The sequence below is a fragment of the Sminthopsis crassicaudata genome, chromosome 6 (assembly GCF_048593235.1).
Source record: "Sminthopsis crassicaudata isolate SCR6 chromosome 6, ASM4859323v1, whole genome shotgun sequence".
Classification (NCBI taxonomy): Eukaryota; Metazoa; Chordata; class Mammalia; order Dasyuromorphia; family Dasyuridae; genus Sminthopsis; species Sminthopsis crassicaudata.
The window spans coordinates 146142069-146164946 of NC_133622.1; the positions used below are offsets into that span (position 1 = coordinate 146142069).

Genomic DNA, 22878 nt, shown 5'->3' on the forward strand with positions numbered 1-22878 from the left:
AGTATATAGGAACATTTGAGATGAGATGGCTGGCAAGGAGAATAAGATCAAGTGAGAGTTTTTTAAAAGGATGGAGAAGACATATTTCTAAGATATGGGGGAAGAGATTCAAATTTAAAATAAGAACCAACCCCCCATAATAATGGTTAAAGGAAATATTTTCAAAGAAAGAATGTTTTTAGAGGAAGAAATTAAACCATCAATAGTCATGTGAAAAAAATGCTCATCATTACCCAGAGAAAAGCAAATTAAAACAACTCTGAGGCTCCAATTCATAACTATCAAATCATCAAAGATGACAAAGAAAATATCAAATGTTAGAGGAATTATGGAGAAACAAGTACATTAATGTGTTGGTGGAGCTTTGAATTGGTCTAACCATTCTGAAGTTTCTTGGAACTGTGCCCTATAAGTTAATTAAATGTGACTACCCTCAAACCCATTGGAACTAATATTAATTATACCCCAAAGAGATCAAAAGACAAAAAGGACCCATATGTACAAAAGTATTTATGACACCTCTTATTCAATTGAAGAATGATTGAACCGTTATGGCATATGAATGTAAAGTGATACTATTATAATATAAAAAAATGGTAAAGGGAATAGTTTTAAGAAACCTGGGAAGATTTAATATGAAGTAAGCCAGAAGGATAATTTATAAAATGCTATTACTTATTTTATAAAATACTATTACTTATTTTGTGATTCTGATAATTCTAAATAATAATTCAGATAATTTTCAAATGCTTTAGAGCTCTAATCAACACAATAGCCAACCATGATTCTAGAGGATTCATGATGAAGCATGCAGTATACTGATCTCCTGACAAAGAGATGATGATTCAGAAGGCAAAATGAGTTTTTTTTTTTATTTTTTGACATGGCCAGTTCAAGAATTTGTTTATTGACTACATGCTTGTGATGGGTTTATTTTTTTTTCCTTTCTTAATGGATGGGGGAGGAGAAAGAGGATGGGAGAGAGAAAACACAGATTTTCATTGATTAAAATTAGAAAATGAATTGAATTTCAAGAAAGGATAGGGACACCAATAGACAGGAAAAGACCAAAGGTAAGAGAGGGAATGACTGGAGAGAAAGAGAAGAATTTGCTGGAGACAACAGAAATGATAAATTCCAGTGTCTCAAAAATAGTAACAATACCTCTTTTTTATAGTGCTTTGCAGTTTAGAAAGCATTTTCTTAAAAGGGGGCATGGAGGAACTCTGTAAGAATCATGCAATTATTATCTTCATTGTACAAATGAGGAAACTGAGGCTCAGAAAGATTAAGTGACTTACTCAGGATCACAAAAACAGTACATAGCTGAAAATATAAAAATTAGGCTATTAACTATCTCTTCAGTGTTGGCTTTTTAAAAATTTGTTTTTCCAGGCCTACAGAGACTTACATGAACTGCTGCTAAGTGAAATGAGTAGGACCAGGAGATATATATATATATATATATATATATATATATATATATATATATATATATATATATCTCCTGGTCCTACTCATATTATGTATATATATATATACACTTCAACAACAATACTATATGATGATCAATTCTGATGGATGTGGCCATTTTCAACAATGAGATGAACCAAATCAGTTCCAACAGAGCAGCAACTCTAGGAGATGACTATGAACCACTACATAGAATTCCCAAACCCTCTAATTTTGTCCGCCTGCATTTTGGATTTCCTTCACAGGCTAATGGTACACTATTTCAAAGTCCGATTCTTTTTGTACAGCAAAACAACTGTTTGGACATGTATACATATATTGTATTTAACTTATACTCTAACATATTTAACATGTATTGGTCAACCTGCCATCTGTGGGGCGGGGGAAGGAGAGGAAAAATTAGAACAAAAGGTTTGGCAATTGTCAATGTTGTAAAATTGCCTATGCATATATCTAGTAAATAAAAACTATTAAAATAATAAAAAAATCTATTTTTTCAACAATGACAAAGTGTTTGTACTAATTCATCTATATTCTTCACTTTACTCCCAGTTCCCTGTCTTTTCAACCTTCTCAACTCCTATCTCCCTGCCCCTCCTCCAACTCCCCATCCCTTCATCCCCAAGAATCAGTCAACCAGAGGCCTGCTTAATGACTCCTTTAATGACTTAAAGTCACTGCCTGAGAATGCCATATCTGGAGGAGTGAACACATTATATTAGTATCCCAAATAATACTATCAAGACAAAAATGCAGTAATTTAAGATTAAGTCATTAAGAAACATTATATATAAATGTGTGTATAGATAGATAGATAGATAGATAGTGTTTCTTAATGACTTAATTGAACTTGTAACTGTGTGTATACACACACACACACATATGTTACAAGTTCAATTTTGGACATTTCCAGTTTAAGATGTCCAATGGGCAGTTAGAAATGTAATTCAAGTCAGCAAAGAGGTTATGGGTAGAGAAGGAGATCTGAGAAGTATCAGCATTTTGTTTTTTCCAGTTGCCTTTAATCCCTGTGACCCCATTTGAGGTTTTCTTGACAAAGATTCTGGAGTAGTTTACCATTTCCTTCTCCAATGTGTTCCCATTATACAGATGAGGAACTGAGACAAATAGGAGTTCAGTAACTTGCTCAATAAGTGTCTGAGGCCAGATTTTAACTCGGGAGGATGAGTCTTCTTGATTTCAGGCCTTGTATTCTATCCACTGTGATACCTAGCTGCCTCAAGAATCAATATTTTGTTGTTAAATTGAATTTATTTGAACAGATCTCACCACATATGAAACGGTAGAGAATTGTATCTAGGATATATTATAACATATTTAATATGTGTGGGAATGCCTGCCATCTAGGGGAGGGGGGGTGGATGGATGGAAGGAGGGGAAAATTTGGAACAGAAGGGAGTACAAGGGATAATGTAAAAAAAAAAAAAATTTACCTATGCATATGTACTGTCAAAAAAAATGTTATAATTATAAAATTAATTTTAAAATAAATAAATAAATCAATATCTAGAGGGGAAAAAAAAAGAAACAGTATATATTCTGTATACTGAGATGAGGTAGCAGGACACAGTCCTTTTGGACATCCACACTTAGCAGGCCTGCTCTGGATAAAGATCTAACAAAAAAGATTGAGCAGTCCTCAGGCAGTTGGGGAATCAGGAGAGTGGTATTCCCAAGTATCAAGGAGGGGAAGTTGACCAACAGTGTCAAAGGCTGCAACAAGCTTAAGAAGAAGAAAGACGGAGAAAATTCCATTAGATCTGGCACTTGAGATCATTAATAATTCAGCTCTAGGATGACCCGTATTGCTATTTCATCAAGGAAAAAAAAAAGATTTATTAAACAGCAAGAAGAGAGAATGAGGAAGACAGAATGCCTAAGTGAGTCAAAAAGCAAAGGAGATTCAGGAAATCAAAATTCAAGATTGTTGACTAAAATAGGAAATCTGGTCATTATGCATTAAAGCAAAATTTTTGTTATAAATTTTACTTTGCAATAAAAATCTTCATCTCATTTCTATTTTCTTTAAAAAAAAAAAAAAAAAGCTGCAGTGCATCAATTGACTAAATTTGATCTTTCTAAGTATTCTTACATTCAGTCCTTCAAGTAGTCACTCAAAAGGGAATGTAAGCTCTTTGTCTATGTCATTGAGAAGTATTAAACGCTTGATTGACTGATTTTTTTTTTTTTTTGATTGACGCTTTCCACACGACGTGTCAGGGCTTCGGTGGCTCTTACCTGACACGTACTGCTTCTGGAAAGGCACCTGATAGGAGCCCGGCCCCACGTGAACATCAGTGCTGGTGGCATTGGCCAGCGAGATCTCCCGGGGAGCTCTGTCATACATCCCGGACTACTGCTGACCACCGCTGCGGGGTGGAGCTGGGAGGGAGGAAGATGACGCCGGGCAGTGGCGCTGACGGAGGGCGCGTGAGTAGGGCACGAGGAGACCGACGGCGAGGAGCACGGGCCTAGACCACAGAGGTGGACTGCCCTTCTCCCCGCCCCCGGCCCCCAGGACCCCACCCTACCCTGTTCAGTTGGAAGCACACATTCTGCGGGAAGATTTCCACCTTCCGCGGGGCTCTGCCACAGGCAACGGACGTGACCCAGGCGCGTCAAAAAGCCCGAAAACCTCCTGTCCCTGGGGCCCCCAACAGCCCTGCGGGGAGAGGTGAACAGTAAAAGCCCCAGAATCTCGCTTCAGGGCTTTCTCTTGTCTTCCGGCCTTCGACTATCCTTCCAATCCTCCTTTGGTGGGAAGCCGAGCTATCCGAAGGTTGAGAGGAACGAAAAAGGGGCGGGGTCAGGCTCGGGACCCCATCACCTTCAGCCCGCTGTGGAGGCGCACGTGTCCAGGAGGGCGCGCGCAAGCGCCCAGGGAGAAGTTGTGCACTTCAGACCTTCTCTAGAGCCTGCATAACTGCGGACTACAGAGGTCGCTCCCGGTGTCCGAGAGGGACGGGTAGTGCTCCCTAGCTGTGGTTAGCGGAAAGGAGTAAAAACTAAGAGAACAGCGTGGGATACCGCGCCCTGCAGCTCGGCCCGCAGGAGCCAAGCCCCGGGGTCTCCCTCCGCCCACCCAGGGCTAAGAAGGAAGGGGGCTGAGGGCGGCCCAGCTGAGCAAGCTCTCAGGCCGGCTAGAGAGGGTCAGGCGATGTTTATCGAGCTGACCCCAAGAGGATGGGAAGCACCTCATTTTTTTTTAGTAATTAAATGAAATTTTCATGTACAGAACTATATGTCGAATAGACATGTATCATTCCCACTAGTGAGTTATTACCGATGTTCAGTAGATTCCCATAGCTAGAATGTTGGAAATCTATCAGAATAGACATTAACAAAGGAAATACAGAGCTCCAATTGTTTACATAGCTAAATGGATCTATTTCTTGCTAAAAGTATGATCTAGAAAGAAAATACTCAAGGGAGCTATATTCATGTAATATTACATTGAAAACTAACTTAGAGGGGCAGAGCCAAGATGCTGGAGAGAAGCCAGGACATTGCCTGAGCCTCTCCCCAGCTAATTAAAAAAGTTACCAGTCACTTCCTGAAAGAGACCACAAAATGAAAACCCCAAGGAATATTGCAGCTAAATTCCAGAAGTAGGTCAAGAAAAAAATACTGCAAGCAGCCAGAAAAATATCAAGGAGACACAATCAGGATTACCCAGAACCGATCAGCTTCCACATTAAAGAATCAGAGGGCCTGAAATATATTCCAGAAGGCAAAGAAACTTGGGCTACAACTAGGAATCAACCACCCAGAAAAATTGAGCATTATCTTTGAGGGGAAAATAATGGACATTCAATAAAATAGGGGATGTTCAATCATTTCTGAACAGAAAATTTGATCCTCAAATACTCAAGAGAAGCATAAACAGATAAATAGGAAAGAAAAAGACACATTTTTTTGAAGTTAAACTGTTTAAATTCCTACATGGGAAGATAACTTTTCTTAAAAACTATGTCAGGGCAATTAGAAGAATTATACATAGGCAAAAGGTGTAGATATATGTTGACTTTAATATAATTATATTAAAAAATTAAGAGGTAGAAAAGCATTATACTTGAAGAGGAAAGAAGGGATAAATGGACTAAAATATATATCACATAAAAGAGGCAGAAAAGGTGTATTACCATACAAGAAAAGGAAGGAAGATGAGCATTGTTTGATCTTTAATCTCATCAAATTTGACTCAGAGGGAATAACATACTTAATTTTGTATAGAAATGTATTTCATCCTATGGAGAAATAGGAGAAAAGAAAGGGGAAGGTTAATAAAAGGAATAGAAAGGGAAAGGGATAAGAATAGGGTGGCTGATAAAAGGGAGGGCAAATTGAGGGACTTAGGGGTCAAAAGCAAAACACTGGTGAGAAGGGAAAGGGTGAAAAAGACATATACATATATATGATATATATAATATAAATGGGGGAAAATAGGATTGCAGGAAATATAGGCTTTAAAGCATTTCTGATTAAAAAATCTGAACAAGAATTTTAAAATATAACATGTCGAGAAAAACATTCATCAGTCTAATTTTAATATTTAATATTAATAATTAGTTTATTAAAACCTAACTCTCCAAACATAGTCTTCACTCACTTTCAATTTTGTAACACTTCAAATTTATTCTTTTTATTCTTGACCTAGTTGTGAGAGAGCAAATTGGTCAGCTATGCTTCAAAACAAAATTAATAAAAAATCTTAACTAATCCAGGAAACTGCATATCAGATTAACTCTTGGACACTCAAACTTCATACTTGTATTCTATTTGGTCTCTTTGCCTCCAGTTTCTTCCCTTTCATTATAATCTATCATCCTAAAACACAAAATTATATCTCCACTTAATTTTTTTTAAAAAACAGGGATTCCTTGTTTCCTCATGGCTAAAATAAAAACAACTCTGCATGGCATTTAAAGCCTTCCACATGGCTCCCATCTGCCTCTCCAGATATGTTTCATACTATTTCCCTTTGTGTATTATATCCAATCAAATTATTTTGCTATAGTGTAGTTCCTTTACACAAGTAGTGTAATACTCTGTCTTCATCTCCACCTCTTGTAATCTTTCAAAGGACAGCTCCAGTGCCACTCTTAAAACTGTTACTGATTTATTCAATTAATAGTTTTTCCTGCTCATAATTATTTTATATTGCTTTGCATATAATAAGCACTGAATTTGGAGGCAGAAAGACCTGAATTATAATCCTGCCTCAGATACTTAACATATGAACTAGGGCAAGTCATTTAATCTCTCTAGGCTTCAGTTTCCTTATCTGTAAAAGTGGAATAAAATAGAGCCTGCTTCACAAGGGTATTGTGAAGAGCAAGTAAAATAATGAATAAAGCATTTTTCCATAATTAAGTGCTCACCATTACATATTTTATATTTACCACTTGTGACTGTTATATTCTTCCTGCCTGGAAGAATGGAAGCTCCTTAAGGGCAGAGACTTAGAACAATGCCTTGAATATCATAGGTATTTAATAAATGCTAAATCAAATTGAATTCAGTTCTCACAAAAAAAGGAATTCAATTTTTATCTTTTCCTAATTCTCCAAATCATCAATTGACACAATACTGTGATAGTCTTACATCAGTTTGTTCAATCTGACTATATAATGCTATGTCAGGATCTGAGTGTTTACATTTCCTTAAAATCATACACACTTCAAATGTCTAAGATTTTTGAAAACCTAATCAAAGATGTTCATTTCAGCAAAAGACACTAGGTGGCAGACTTTTACCAGTTTTCTCTTTTAAAAGGCAATCATAATGGAAATTGTTATTTGATACAAAAGTGTTAGCTAGCCAATGTCAAAAATTATCACTCATGTAAGTTTAGGAAAATCAAAGCTTATAATAGGGTTTTTAAATTTTATATCTTCATCTAAAAATATTGTGCATTCTAGAAGACACTTCAAGATTTATAGAAAGAGGTTAATTTTTTAAAGCATAATTTCTAAAAGGTATTACTACAACCAGTACAAAAATATAACATGACAAAAGTTTTTTTCTATCTGAATTTTAAAAATAAAACATTGCTCATATTAATTTTGTCAAATACCAATTGTAAAGAGTTTGCTGGCTATTCTTTTAAAAAAACACATTGTGATATATATAGGAGGGCAGGTAGATGGGACAAGGGATAAAGTGCTGAGTCTAAAGTCAGAAAGACCCAAGTTCAAATTCAGTCTCAGACATTAGCTGTATGACCCTAGTCAAGTCACTTAACCCTATTTGCCTCAATTTCCTCATCTGGAAAATGAGTTGAAAAAGGAAATGGCAAACCACTCCAGTATCTTTGCCAAGAAAACTCCAAGGGATCATAGAGAATCAGACATGACTGAAAAATGACTGAACAACAAAAGCAACATAGTAGATCACTAGACTTAGAATCAGTAAGATTTAGATTTGAATCCTGAGACCTCACTAGCTGGGTCATATAGGACTAATTAACTTCTCTAAATCGAAGACAAGGGACTCAAGGGCATCTTAGGCCCTTTCCAGCTCTAGATTTATGATCCTATGAACTTTAGATGATTTTCTCATTTCACTTAACTCACAAATCTATGAAAATGCATACTTGGCAACCAATCTTCTCTTACCGCACTTCAAGGCCATATACAAATGCCAATTCCCCATTCCCAAGGCTGTAGTTCAGAATATTACAGAAAAACATTTTATTAAATGATGGGGTAAAGAAAAGAAGATTTTTGAATGGGTAGCTATTGATTCCAAAGAAATACATGAATGTCAACAGTCCCAAATTTGAAAATTCATCTGGTCAAATCCTTTACATAAATTCTTTGTTCACCTCATCAAAATGGAATGAGCTATAATGACTTTTTTTAATGTAATTTTTTAACTAGCAAAAAATCTATTTTCTTTTCCTTCTAACCCTCCCCCCACTGCAGAAAATTAAGAAGATTATAATAAATATGCTTAGTGAAGCAAAACAAGGATTGTAGCACATTTCTGTATACTTTAGACCATGCCAGGAAACAGGGAATGGAAGAAGTCATGAGTTAGTTGGAAATATGCAAAATTTAGATTACTGAAGAGAGCTAAAACCTTTGTCCAAGTTAGAAATATTCCTAACTGGGGGAAAGAGGGGACTCTGAGCTATTATATAACAATTTTTTATCTGATACAAACTTCATAAGAGAAAGAAATCACAAGAATCTGATGACCATTATGTTTTCTCTAGGTTGACAGTGAGCTAAATCTCATAACAGTACAGCTTATTGCATCTCCAGCCATGATGGGGTGAGCAGAGAGGAGAGAGCAATGATGAAGGAGGTCATTCCCTGAACTAGTCCCATAGAAGGAGATGGGCAAAGAGAAGGCCTGGGAAAGGGGGGAGGACAGGAGGTAGGAGTGGGGAAAATAGTTCCTCCCCTAAGGAGGGAATACAAAGGAGCAAGGCTTGGCTATCTCACTCTTTACATTGTCCATGGAATAGATGCTTGGGAAGAAAGGGGGAAGTGATATATAGGGAAATAAAGAAAATAAAAAGCAAAAAATAGAATTGATTTTTAAATATGTCCCTATATGGATCTTTAATGAATTTGTCCTTATTGTTCAGAAAGATAAATAGCTATAACTGAAATAACATAGTTGATAAGTCTGGCGCCTATCTTATGTGGATTCTAGATTTATAAGCTGGCCTTTATAGTTATGCTCACTCTGAGGAAAGAATAACCAGGTCTCTCTGTTAGCAGTTGCTTGCACTGCCAGAAGCAGCAGGAACATTTTCTTATTCATCCAAATATAAATCAGGAAGAGAGAAAATGGGGGGGAGGGAGAAGGGGAGTGAAAAGAGAATAGAGTCATATGTTCCTATGCCCAGAAGGCTGCATTCTAGTGACTTCCTAAACTCAATGGGAATAATTAAGTTAAATACTCCAGTTCCACTTCTAATTAAACAATATTGATATTGTACTCCTGATGTTAATAATCTAAGTACATTAGTGCAGAACAATATATGTAGCTATGTATTTCATAAAATGTTAAAGAAAAAAAATACAAACATTTTGTACTTGCTGTGGGAAGGACAATATTTCCCTGAATAATGTTGAAAGTGCTTATTTCCCAAATGGAAAAAAGATAAGATACAGAACATCGAATACCTCATCCATATGTGAACCACTAAAATGATCAAGTTCAAAAAAGTGTTAACTTTAAATTCAACATTGCCTCATACTAGAGCTTTGTTCTTTGAAAGTACTATGTTCTGAAATTTTTGTGAAAGGGACATCTTGTATATTGGCCTCTGAATAACTGTTTTTCCTCCTCTATTCTGCCCTCAGAGCTAACTGATATAGTTACAGAAAGTAACAGGATAGATAAAAGGATGTTAAATGAGGGTTTAACTCTCTGTGAAGTATGAAAAGATTTTCTTCGAATAAGACTTTTCTTATCTAAAAAGACAAGTTGTTTTAAAAGTGTGAGTACTAATTGCTTGAGGATGAGAAAACTCATGTGAATGACAGGGGGCAGTAATTTAAAAGACTCCAGGGGATTTATAAACTGCTACTGGCTGGAGGGAGCTGACCTAGATTCACAACCTTCTCCCTCCTCCCTATCTTTGGTAAAGGGACAAGTGGTAGAAAACTAGAAGCCCAATAAGAAAAGAGGAAGGAGATAACATTCCGAGCAGGAGATGTGGGTGTCAGGCCTTGCAGAACAGATGGGAGGTTGTAAGTAGCTTCAAAGAATCCTGAGCCAAAATGGTGAGTATAATTCAAGCATCTATATCTTGGATGAACTCTCTAGTGCTTATACAATTCAAACTGGAAAGAATCCTTCCTCTTGCCTTCCCCTTTCCTTTTCTCTGGAGATGGTAAATTGCAATATGGCTTATATGCTTACTTTAAATACCCTGGGTTTTTTTGGTTTTTGTTGTTGTTGTTGTTGTTGTTGTTGTTGTTGTTGTTGTTGTTGTTGTTTGAAGGGATAATTAACTTATAAAACTTAACTCTGTTTCTTATGCTGGTAAATGTGACAAAACTAACACTCAACAAATCCAGTACTCTGTGTGTGTGTGTGTGTGTGTGTGTGTGTGTGTGTGTGTGTTTTGTTTTTAACTATTTTAGTTCATGTTTATACATATTTTGGTCAGGAAGAGAGAGAGATGAAGGGTTAATTCTTCTTTCCTGATAAAACCAATATCTTTCTTGAAATAGGATGGAGATTTGGCTGTCATATTTTTAGAGTCATATTTAACTAGGAGAAAGTTAGAGAGCGTGTGATGGAAGCTTTTGTGAGCTAATATTTACCCTTGGCTACAAAGAGAACAAAGCACAAATCTAGAAAGACTTTTCCATTGTCCCTAGAAGTTGCCATTTTGGAAAAAAAAATAGGATTTAAGAAAGAAACCACAACCTCCATTGGAAAAAATAGTGAATAAATTTCTTAAGAAAAGCCATATATCCTTTTTTATTATTAAATCTTTTTATTTTCAAAACATATGAATGGATAATTTTTTATCATTGACCCTTGCATAGCCTTGTGTTCCAAATTTTCCCTTCCTTTCCCCCCACTCCCTCCCCTAAATTATGGCAATCATTCCAATATATATTATACATGTTAAATTATATGTTAAATCCAATAGAAAAGCCATATATCCTTTAAGGAATTTAAGTTGCTAGAGAAGCTCAATCACAAGAGGAGAGGGGTCCTCTGGTTTGGGAAATGACTGATAGCACAATATGCTCAGCTCCCCAGTACCATATGCTGCTTATAAGGAAATTGTAAGAAAAATCCTAGCTGCCCTTGATGAGTTCAAGTTACTGGCCCAAAAAGAATTTCATCCTTAAGTATGAAAAGAACTGACATACTTGATTGCTGAGTCACTTGTCAATCACCTTTGAAAGCTCATAAGAAATTGAATAAAATCTTTGGGATTGGAGAAAAGCAAATGTGTTCATTTAAAACAGAAGAAGAAGAAAGAAGAGGAGGAGGAGGAGGAGAATGGAAACTCAATCTCAAATCATCCAACTCATTCTAGATAATAATAAAAATCACAAATATTTTCTTCATATTTTTTAAAAAACTAGACCTTTATCTTTTCTTTGGGACTTACAGGAAGCAATCTTTTGGCTTCTTTCAAACTTTTCATACAATTGTCTTTATAAACTTCTCTTTTTAACACCATACTTAAAATAGTTCCAAGACAGAAATTTCTCCTTACCTCCTTCCTGTCTTCTCTGCAGATTCTTCATAAATCCTCCTGAATAACTGATAAAACACACAAGTTATCACTTAAGTCCACAGGGAAAAGTTATTCACTTTAAGTTTCTCTCTCTCTTTGTGTCATTTACACACACCACACCACACACACACACACACACACACACACACACACACACACACACATACACACACACACACACACACACACACAATATACAACCTCCCCAACTCTATAGAGAGAATCACTTCCCATTAAAACTATTTCTCATTTTACTCTTTATACATCGTCATAGATCACACTTTCTCTTTGACTTTGCAAGGAGAAGGACTTCACATGAAGACAATTATGTTCAGTGGACTTCATTAATAAGATTTCTCAGAAGACTTTTAAAACTTCTAATCCAAAGCTTTATTTTTTTTCCTCCACTCTACATCTGGTTTCAACTTCATGAAACACAATGGGTTTCCTCACTTTGGGTACCCCTTGAGGTCCCTTTCTATTTTCCCTCAGCTTTCCTGCCTCCTTTTGTGTGTCATCTTTGCCAATTAGCTTGTAAACTCCTTAAGAGTAAAGACTCATTTTATTAATTATATCCCCAGCTTAGCAAAATTATCTAGCATTTATTAAACATTTATTGGATTAGACTGTGCAGCAAAAAAAAAAAAAAAAAAGTGGGGTCTTCACAATGGCACAGATATAGACTCAGAACTAGAAGAATAGTTAATCCTATTCATTTACATTACATTACATTACATTATATTGAAATTTGACGATTTTTTATTGACTTCCGGCCAAGATGGCGGCGTGGAGGCAGACAGCTGCTTGAGCTCAGGACTTAACTTCATGACAAGCCTCAGAATTAATGCTTGACCGGAAAAGAAACCCACAAATAGTTACCAACAGAAGACATCCTTGAAATTCGCCAGAGAAGGTCTGTGTTTGCTCAGGGGAGGCTCAAACAGACTGGGCACAGACTGAGGGCAGCGAGAGCAAGACAGGCAGCTCACACAGCTTAGACCAGTGGGGGGAGGGGTACGATCTCTTCCGTTTCTGCGAAAAGACTTTTACCCCAGTGTGAATACTCTAACTTGGCAGCAAGCCAGGAGCAGCAGAGAAGGTTTAATTATCGGAGGTGAAGAATAAAACCCCAGAAAGCTAGCGTCTCTCAGGACCCTGCCACCCCCACCCCCACCCAGAGTGACTCAATGCATTCTCAGAGCCTCAGAGCACAGACGCAGCACAGCCATTGCTGTCCTGTTAGTGCCTCGCTGCTGCCCTCACCCCCAGTCTGTAGAGGAAGCTCCTTAACACCATCCAGCCTCATCCCTCCAAAAAACAGACCAATTGTTTCTCTTGTCAATTTGTTTTCTTCTACTTGCTCTAACAAAATGAACAAAAAATTCAAAAGGGCTCTAACCATTGACAGCTTCTGTATGGAGAGAGAGCAGACTTCAAATACTGAGGACACTAAAAGCAGATTGTCTTCAGAGGAATCCCCTAAGGGGGATATAAGCTGCTCCTCAATACAAAAGAATCTCATAGAGGAAATCAAAAAGGCTCTCACAAGAGAACTAGAAGAGAAATGGGAAAAGGAAAGGGAAGCCTGGCAAGAGAGTCTGGAGAAGTCATTCCACGCATTTAAAGACAGAGTGGATAAAGAAAACAAATCATTGAGAAATAAAATTAGTGAGCTTGAAAAAGAAAACAGCTTCTTTAAAAAATAAAATGGATGAAATGGAAAAAAATTCCATAGAAGAAAAAAAACTCACTTAAAAACTCAATTGGACAATTACAAAAATATATAAAAAAAGTGAGTGAAGAAAATACATCATTGAAAATTAGACTCGAACAAGTAGAAATGAATGACAACAGACCTGGAAAACAGATCCAGGAGAGACAATTTGAGAATAATCGGTCTCCCTGAAAAATGTAAGGGAAAAAAAAGAGCCTGGACACTATTTTCTAGGAAATTATCAAAGAGAACTGCCCAGACATTTTGGAAACAGAGGGTAAAATAGACATTGAAAAAATTCATCGGTCACCTACTGAAAGGGACTCTAAAATCAAAACACCAAGAAATATAGTGGCCAAGTTCAAGAACCATCAGACGAAGGAAAAAATACTGGAAGCTGCTAGAAAAAAGCAATTCAGATATGGAGGAGCCACAATAAGGATAACCCAGGATCTAGCAATATCCACATTAAAAGAACGAAGGGCCTGGAACATGATATTCCAAAAGGCTAAGGAACGTGGTATGCAGCCAAGAATAACTTACCCAGCAAAAATGAGCATCGTTTTCCAGGGAAGAAGATGGACATTTAACGAAATAAATGAATTCCATCTATTCTTGATGAAAAAACCAGACCTACACAAAATGTTTGATCTTCAAATACAGAACTCAAGAGATTTCTAAAAAAGATAGGAAGAAATCTTGAGAACTATATTTCTGCCATAAAGATATGTAAAGAACATATGTATAATTTGTCCTAGAAACTAGAGGTGGAAAGGAAATTATATCATAAAAATTACATTCAATAAAAAGCCAGGGGAAAATAGACCAAAAAATAATTGGAAACTAAATAATCTTATACTAAAGAATGATTGGGCAAAACAGCAAATCATAGACATAATTAATAACTTCACCCAAGAAAATGACAATAATGAGACATCCTAGCAAAATGTGTGGGATACAGCCAAAGCAGTAATAAGGGGAAGTTTTATATCTCTAGAGGCCTACTTGCATAAAATAGAGAAAGAGAAGGTCAACAAATTGGGCTTACAACTAAAAATGCTAGAAAAGGAACAAATTAAAAACCCCCAGACAAACATGAAACTTGAAATTCTAAAAATAAAAGGTGAGATTAATAAAATTGAAAGTAAAAAAAAACTATTAAATTAATTAATAAAACTAAGAGTTGGTTCTATGAAAAAACCAACAAAATAGACAAACCCTTAGTAAATCTGATTTTAAAAAAAGGAAAGAGAAAAAGCAAATTGTTAGTCTTGAAAATGAAAAGGGAGAAATCACCACAAATGAAGAGGAAATTAGAACAATACTTAGAAGCTACTTTGCTCAACTTTATGCCAATAAATTTGATAACTTAAATGAAATGGAAGAATACCTTCAAAAATATACCTTGCCCAGATTAACAGAGGAAGAAGTAAGTAGTCTAAATAGTCCCATTTCAGAAAAAGAAATAGAACAAGGTATTAACCAACTCCCTAAGAAAAAATCCCCAGGACCAGATGGATTTGCATGTGAATTCTACCAAACATTTAAAGAACAACAAACTCCAATGCTATATAAACTATTGGAAAAAATAGGGATTGAAGGAGTCCTACCAAATTCCTTTTATGACACAGACATGGTACTGATACCTAAACCAGGTAGATTGAAAACTGAGAAAGAAAACTATAGACCAATTTCCTTAATGGATATTGATGCTAAAATCTTAAATAAGATATTAGCAAAAACTCTTCAGAAAATCATCCCCAGGATAATACACTATGATCAAGTAGGATTTATACCAGGAATGCACGGCTGGTTTAATATTAGGAAATCAATTAGGAATTAATATAATTGACCATATTAATAATCAAATTAATAAAAACCATATGATCATCTCAATAGATGCAGAAAAAGCATTTGATAAAATCCAATATCCATTCCTACTAAAAACGCTTGAGAGTATAGGAATAAATGGACTATTCCTTAAAATAATAAGGAGCATATATTTAAAACCGTCAGTAAACATCATATGTAATGGCGATAAACTAGAACCTTTCCCTGTAAGATCAGGAGTGAAACAAGGTTGCCCACTATCACCATTACTATTCAATATAGTACTCTATATTGAATAGTAACTATAGTTATATCTATAGTAACTCTAGCCTCGATAATAAGAGCCAAGAAAGAGATTCAAGGAATTAGAGTAGGAAATGAGGAAATCAAATTATCACTCTTTGCAGATGATGGTTTACCTAGAGAACCCCAAAGACTCTGCTAAAAAGCTATTAGAAATAATTCAGAATTTTAGGAAAGTTGCAGAAATCAAGTCATTCTCCAATTGATAAATGGTCAAAGGATATGAACAGACAATTTTCAGATGATGAAATTAAAACTATTTCCACCCATATGGAAGAGTGTTCCAAATCACTATTGATCAGAGAAATGCAAATTAAGACAACTCTGAGATACCACTACACACCTGTCAGATTGGCTAAGATGACAGGAACAAATAATGATAAATGTTGGAGGGGCTGTGGGAAAACTGGGACACTGATGCATTGTTGGTGGAGTTGTGAAAGAATCCAACCATTCTGGAGAGCAATCTGGAATTATGCCCAAAAAGCTATCAAAATGTGCATACCCTTTGACCCAGCAGTGCTACTACTGGGTTTATATCCCAAGGAAATACTAAAGAGGGAAAGGGACCTGTATGTGCCAAAATATTTGTGGCAGCCCTTTTTGTAGTGGCTTGAAACTGGAAAATGAATGGATGTCCATCAATTGGAGAATGGTTGGGTAAATTATGGTATATGAATGTTATGGAATATTATTGTTCTGTAAGAAATGACCAACAGGAGGAATACAAAGAGGCTTGGAGAGACTTCAACTGATTCTGAGTGAAACAAGCAGAACTTCAACAATGAGGATGTGTGAGGATGTATTCTGATGGAAGTGGATATCTTCAACATAGAGAAGAGCTAATCCAATTCCAATTGATCAATGATGGACAGAATCAGCTACACCCAGAAAAGGAACACTGGGAAATGAGTATAAACAGTGAGCATTTTTTTTTGTTTTTCTTCCCAGATTATTTTTACCTTCCAAATACAATTCTTCCTTTGCAACAACAACAACAACAACAACAAAATTCGGTTCTGCACCTAGGATACACTATAAGATATTTAATATGTATGGGAATGCCTGCCACCTAGGGGAAGGAGTGGAGGGAAGGAGGGGAAAAATTCGGAACAGAAGGGAGTACAAGGGATAATGCTGTAAAATAATAATAATAATAATAATTACCTATGCATATGTACTGTCAAAAAATGTTATAATTATAAAATTAATTAAAAAAAAGAAATTTGATATAATTTAGAAGGTCTTTAGTGCCACTTGATCTTCTGCTGTTTAACATTTTTATCAATGACGTAATTGGAACACCTATTTCAAAGACCTTTCCTACAGAGACTATGGGTACTTGTACTATAGTTTTAAGAGTTAAATGGACTTTTGTGAAGATGTCAGTTTAGAGAGTTCATAATGAATCTTTGGAGAAAAGCTAAAGAGATTTTTCCCATAATTACTAGAGGGAATCTGGAGAAGACAGAAGGCAGATAGAGAGAACTTTTTTTAAAGAAACTATCACAATGTTTATCTTATAGAAAGAAAAAATTTCGGCTGTGATCTTTCTCACAGCTGAAGTGCTACAAATAATCTTTGTTTTATTATTAATAAATTATATATTTGGTAATTTTAATACTTGTTTAATCACTGTATATTAAGGAATTTAATAAAGAGATATGATTAAATACTATTGGGAAAGATTTCTCCAGTTTATTTAGTAAACAGTTTTTTACAAACTTTAGAACAGGCTCTAACTTTAGTTGATTAAGAAAGATGTGAAAAATGAACTTAACAACATGCCCCTAGATTACCCTAGATTTTAGAGTAAATGTACAAATAAGTCAAATATCAGGCCTGAAGGATGAATTTAGTGAAGTGAAGAACAAAAGACTTCAGATATCAGGTCAATATTGACTAGCCTTCTCTCTGTTTCTCCCATACAACATTCTATCTTTTATTTGTACTCTTTGCCTCACAGAATCTCACTTTACCTCCAAGATGCAGCTCAAGCACAACTTCCTACATGAAGCTTTTCCTTAAACTCCTCCCCCCCACAATTGCTATATCTTCCCATCCAGATTATTTGTTATTTAACTATTTTGCGTTTATTCTCTTCATATGTTTTGCATAAGTTTATGTATATGGTCATTGTCTCTTCGATTAGAATTTGATTCTTGAAGCCAGAGGCAATTTTTGCACTTTTATTCCCATCCCATCCCATGGCACTTGCCACATAGTAGGAACCTAATTGTGATGAAATTTTATTTCTAAAGCAACATTTTATCTCCTATAGGGTAAACTATAGAGCAGAATAAGATATATATTTTCAGATATGAACAATATGTTGATTGTTCTTGGTGCACATCATAAAGAAGTGATTTTGATATAAAAAAAATCTAAGAAATGTTTGGAGAAAAGTGATAATTTTCTCATTATATTAATAACCAATTTTGTATATGGTAACCAAAGATTCTTTTTTTGGTTATTAATAACCAATTATTAGGAGGGTTATTATTAGAAGAGCTTTTTCTCTTTTCACTTCCTCATTTGAAGCCTGATTCTTGTAAAGCACAAGGCTAACAATGAAGCATTCTCCTCAGTCTTGGGCAGGACCCAACTTATCTGGCTAGATTTCTTTCTTAAGCACCAGACCTTAAACTAAAACCAATTTGATTCCAATTGGCCACCAAAAGGTCCTAGGCCAAACTCTTGTGTTCATTGTTTAGGTTCTGATTCACTCAAATGGCATGTAAATAACAGTCATTTCTGCTTTGGACAGAAACCCTGAGGATCTTCCCCTCCCTGATTCATTCTTTCATTTATTAATTTATTTAAATTTTGGGGGGCTACTTAAATGAAGAGATGCTTTGCCTCAATTGCTCCCCAGCCTTAATCACTGAATGGATACAGCCTCAGTCAAATCAAGACCTGTTGAAGACCTTAGCTTAAAAAGGCCATGGTCTCCCATGTCATTCAAGGCTAATCCAATTGGCCTGATCTATATCTGGTCATTGGACTCAGATGACTCTAGAGGGAAAAGTGAGGTAAGTTACTTTGCACAGACCTCCTTCTCTCCAATCTAATCCACTTGTATGTCATGGAATCACCTCCATGATGTCATGGTCCTCTTCATTAATGAAGGACAATGACAACAACAAAAAGATTCTATGATAAGTAAATATTCCATTCTAAGTAAATTTGGGCCCACAATTAAAAGCTTAAGTAGTCTGGGTGGAAACAGATTCCTTTATCCAGAGAGTTCATAGGCAGCTGAATCTTATCTAGCCAAGTCCTCAGTTGGAGGAACTGAACACTTTTTGCCTACCTCCTCATTAATATGTCTATTTCCTTCTTAATTGTTAACCAATCAGAATTGTTTTTCACCTCAGGGATGCTCCCTTTCCCAAAGATATTTAAACATTTAATAACCTCCATACTGGATGTTTGGTTACAAAGAAAGACCACTGACCTCAATTTATTGATTACCTGCTAGGCTTATTAATAGATTATTGAGAAACTCTATTTCTTGGACTTTTCATTGATCTCTATTTAAATGAAAGCCATAAATAATATGCTGATATATTTGGAGATGGCACAAAACTGGGAGGGCTAGCCTAGTCAGGATTCACAAAATTTTGAAAGGAGGAAAGATTAGACCAAATAAAATGAAATGGGGGCAAGATCGAGATGGTGAAGAATAGATAGGACTGCCTGAGCTCTTTCTGGCTTCCCTCAAAACCAACTCCAGATCAAGGTTCTGAATGAATTTTGGAGTTATAAAACGCACAAATATTTGGAATGTAACAAATTTCCAGCAAAAGATATTTTGGAAGGACTTCGGGAAAAGTCCGTCTCAATTTAGCGGGAGAAAAGGGGGGATGTAGCCCAGCAAAGGGGCAGTCCAGGGAGGCCCAGGCCAGAGAAGCCCTACACAGGGATTCTAGTGGGAGGCTCTTATTCAAAAGACAGCAGTGTTATCTACTCTGTCCAGAAGCCAGTGAATCAGCAGACTAGCTGTGAGACCTCCAACACAACTACAGAAGGCAAATAGTGAGCCCCCAAACTCCAGCATAACAAGTGGGACTAGGCCACATCCACCCAACAGGGGAAGGAAGGAGACAGCACCAGTACTAGGTCAGAATAAAAACCCTTTCTGTCATTCTGTAGAGGAAACTCAGGACAATCTTTCCTTAGCCTTAGAAGCAGACCTCAACTTTTAAAACTGAGCCAAAAAATAAAAAATAAAAAATAAATAAAAAAAATAAAAAGGTCTTACCATAGATAGTTATTATGGAGACGGGGAAGAGAAGATCTTAAACCTTGAGGACACTAAAGGCAAAATACTTCCAAATGAAGCCTCAAAGGGTGATGTGAATTGGTCTCCAACTCAAAAAGGCTCTCTTAGAAGAATTCAAAAAAGATCTTTAAAAAGAGAAGAAAAATGGGGAAAGGAAATGAAAGCTTTGGAAAAGGAAACACAAAAACTGTCTTAACTCCTTAAAAAGTATGATTGATGAAATGGAAAAAAATACAAATATACATATATATATACACTGAAGAAAACTACTTCTTAAAAGTAAATTTGGCAAAATGGAAAAAGAAAACAATTTAAAAAGCAGAATTGGTGAAATGGAAAAAGAGAACTCCCTAAAAATAGAATTGTGAAATGGAAAAAAACATCCATTGAACAAAATAACCAATTTAAAAGTTCAATTGACCAAGTTCAAAAGGACGTAAAAAAGCTAACTGAAGAAAATAATTCACTAAAACTTAGAATTGAACAAATGGTAGTGAATGAGACATCCAGAATCAGTCAAACAAAACCAAAAAAGTTGAAAAAAATGGAAGAAAATCATTGGAAAAACAACTGACTTGGAAAAATAGATCCAGGAAAGACAATCTAAGAATTATTGAACTATTTGAAACCACAATGAAAAAAGACCATAGACAGAATCTTTCAAGAAATCATCAAGAAAAATTGCTCTGATTTCCTAGGAACAGTTTCTAATTATTACTTTAATTTCCTCTTCATTGGTGGTAAGTTCATTTTTTATCATTTTTGATACTGAAATTTAGTTTTCTTTTTTTCTAATCAAATGAACTAAAGGTTTATCTATTTTGTTGGTTTTTTCATAAAACTCTTAGTTTTCTTTACTAGTTCAATAATTTTCTTACTTTTATTTTATTAATCATCCCTTTTACTTTTAGAATTTCAAAGTTGATATTTAATTGGGGGTTTTAAATTTGTTCTTTTTCTAGCTTTTTTTAGTTACATGCCCAACATCATTGACCTCCTTCTCTATTTTATTCAAGTAAGCATCTAGAGATATAAAATTTCCCCTAAGAACTACTTTGGCTGCATCCCATGAATTTTGGTATGTTGTCTCATTATTGTCATTTTCTCAGATGAAATTATTGTGTCTTTGATTGTTTGACCCACTATTCTTTATGATTAGAATATTTAGCTTCTAATTAATTTTTGGTCTACTTTTTTTGCAAATTTATTTTATGAAACATATATGATACTGATACCTAAACCAGGTAGGATCAAATCAGGGAAAGAAAATTATAGACCAATTTCCCTAATGAATATTGATGAAAAAAATCTTAAATAAAATATGAGAAAAGAGATTACAGTAAGTTATCACCAGGATATTACACCATGACCAAGTAGGATTTATGTTAGGTTCTTACTAAGTGCTAATAGTTTATGACTATTTGATCATGTTATTTGTTACATACTTCTAGCATGTATTATGTTACTATGTGTTTATGTACTTATGTGTAATACCTCCCATATTGATGGATTTATGTTTCAAGATCATGATTACTCTATGTTCTAAATCAAAAGAAAGGGGGAGATGTTAGGTTCTTAGTAAGTGCTAAGTCGGTACTTAACAATTCTCTAGTTCACACCTTTGGTTCCAGCCTTTAAGGGGAGTTTACCCCTTTGAACTTCTGAGGAGGAGTTTACATATGAAAAGGAGTTTACACAACCTTTAAAAGGAGCAAGTTCATTGGTTTAAGTGATTTTCCCACAAGCCCTTGAGTTCTCACACGCCCATTCTCTGAGAGGAGAAAAGAAGACAACATTGAGCCTGGAGTGAGTCTACTCTGAGACAGAGTTGGGATGGTGGCCTGGAGAAGGAGTCTGGATTGGGGAAGGACAAGAGCTGGAGGAGATTCATAGCTCCCAAGAAACCTGCTCACAAAGATTTTACAGAAAAGAAATCTCCTCCCAGAGAAGGATTACAATTGAGAGACAGCAGGACCTTTACAGATTTATACTAGGATTATAGAGCTAGTTCAATATTAGGAAATTATTAGCATAATTCACTACATCAATAACCAAATGAACAGAAATCATATGATTTTTAATAGATGCATTAAAAGCATTTGACAAAAATCCAATACCCATTCCAATTAAAAACGCTAGAGAGTATAGGAATAAATGAAATTTTCCTTAAAATGATCAATAGCATCTATCTGAAACTATCAGCAAGCATCATTTGTAATAGGGATAAACTAGAAGCATTCCCAGTAAGATCAGAGGTGAAACAAGGTTACCCACTATCACCATTACTATTCAGTATTAGAAATGTTAGCTTTGGTAATAAGAAGAAAAAGAAATTAGAAGAATTAGAGTAGGATAATGAAGAAACAAAATTATCACTCCTTGCAGGTGATATAATGGTATAGTTAGAGAATCCTAGAGAAACAACTAAAAACTACTAGAAACAATTAACAACTTTAACAAAGTTGCAGGCTACAAAATAAATTCCTATAAATTATCAACATTCCTACATGTTAGTGACAAAATCCAGTAGCAAGAAATACAAAGAAAATTTCCTTTTAAAATAGCTATTATTTAAAGTAAATATTTGGGAATCTACTTGCCAAGATAAAACCAGGAACCATTACACAATTACATCACACAATTACAAAGCAGTTTTCACATAAATAAAGTTAGATGTAAAAAATTGGAAAAATATCAAGTGCTCATGGGTAGACTGAACTAATATAATAAAAATGACAATTCTACCTATATTAATCTAGTTATTCAGTGTCATACCAAGCAAACTGCTGAGAACAGAGCTAGAAAAAAAAATAACTAAATTTATCTAGAAGAACAAAAGGTAAAGAATTTTAAGAGAATTAATGAAAAATACAAATGAAGGTGGCCTAGCTGTACCAGACCTAAAACTATATTATAAAGCAGCAATCATCAAAACCATTTGGTACTGGTTAAGAAATAGAGTAGTTAGTTGATCAGTGGAATAGGTTAAACTCACAAGACACAATAGTCAATGACTATGGTAATCTA

The 22878-nt window shown here is 35.4% G+C and overlaps 1 protein-coding gene across 4 annotated transcripts in view; it reads right to left on the bottom strand.

The window, feature by feature from the left end:
- The window catches only part of STPG2 (sperm tail PG-rich repeat containing 2), a 608618-nt gene extending 604349 nt beyond the window's left edge, over window positions 1-4269 (bottom strand). For all 4 annotated transcript variants that reach the window (XR_012483169.1, XM_074273233.1, XM_074273232.1 and 1 more), the window contains exon 1: window positions 3733-4269. Coding sequence is in view for 3 of the 4 variants with exons in the window: in XM_074273233.1 (XP_074129334.1) it covers window positions 3733-3841 (109 nt within the window). In the remaining variant the exon portion in view is untranslated. The remainder of the gene's footprint in view (window positions 1-3732) is intronic.
- Window positions 4270-22878: the final 18609 nt, after the last annotated feature.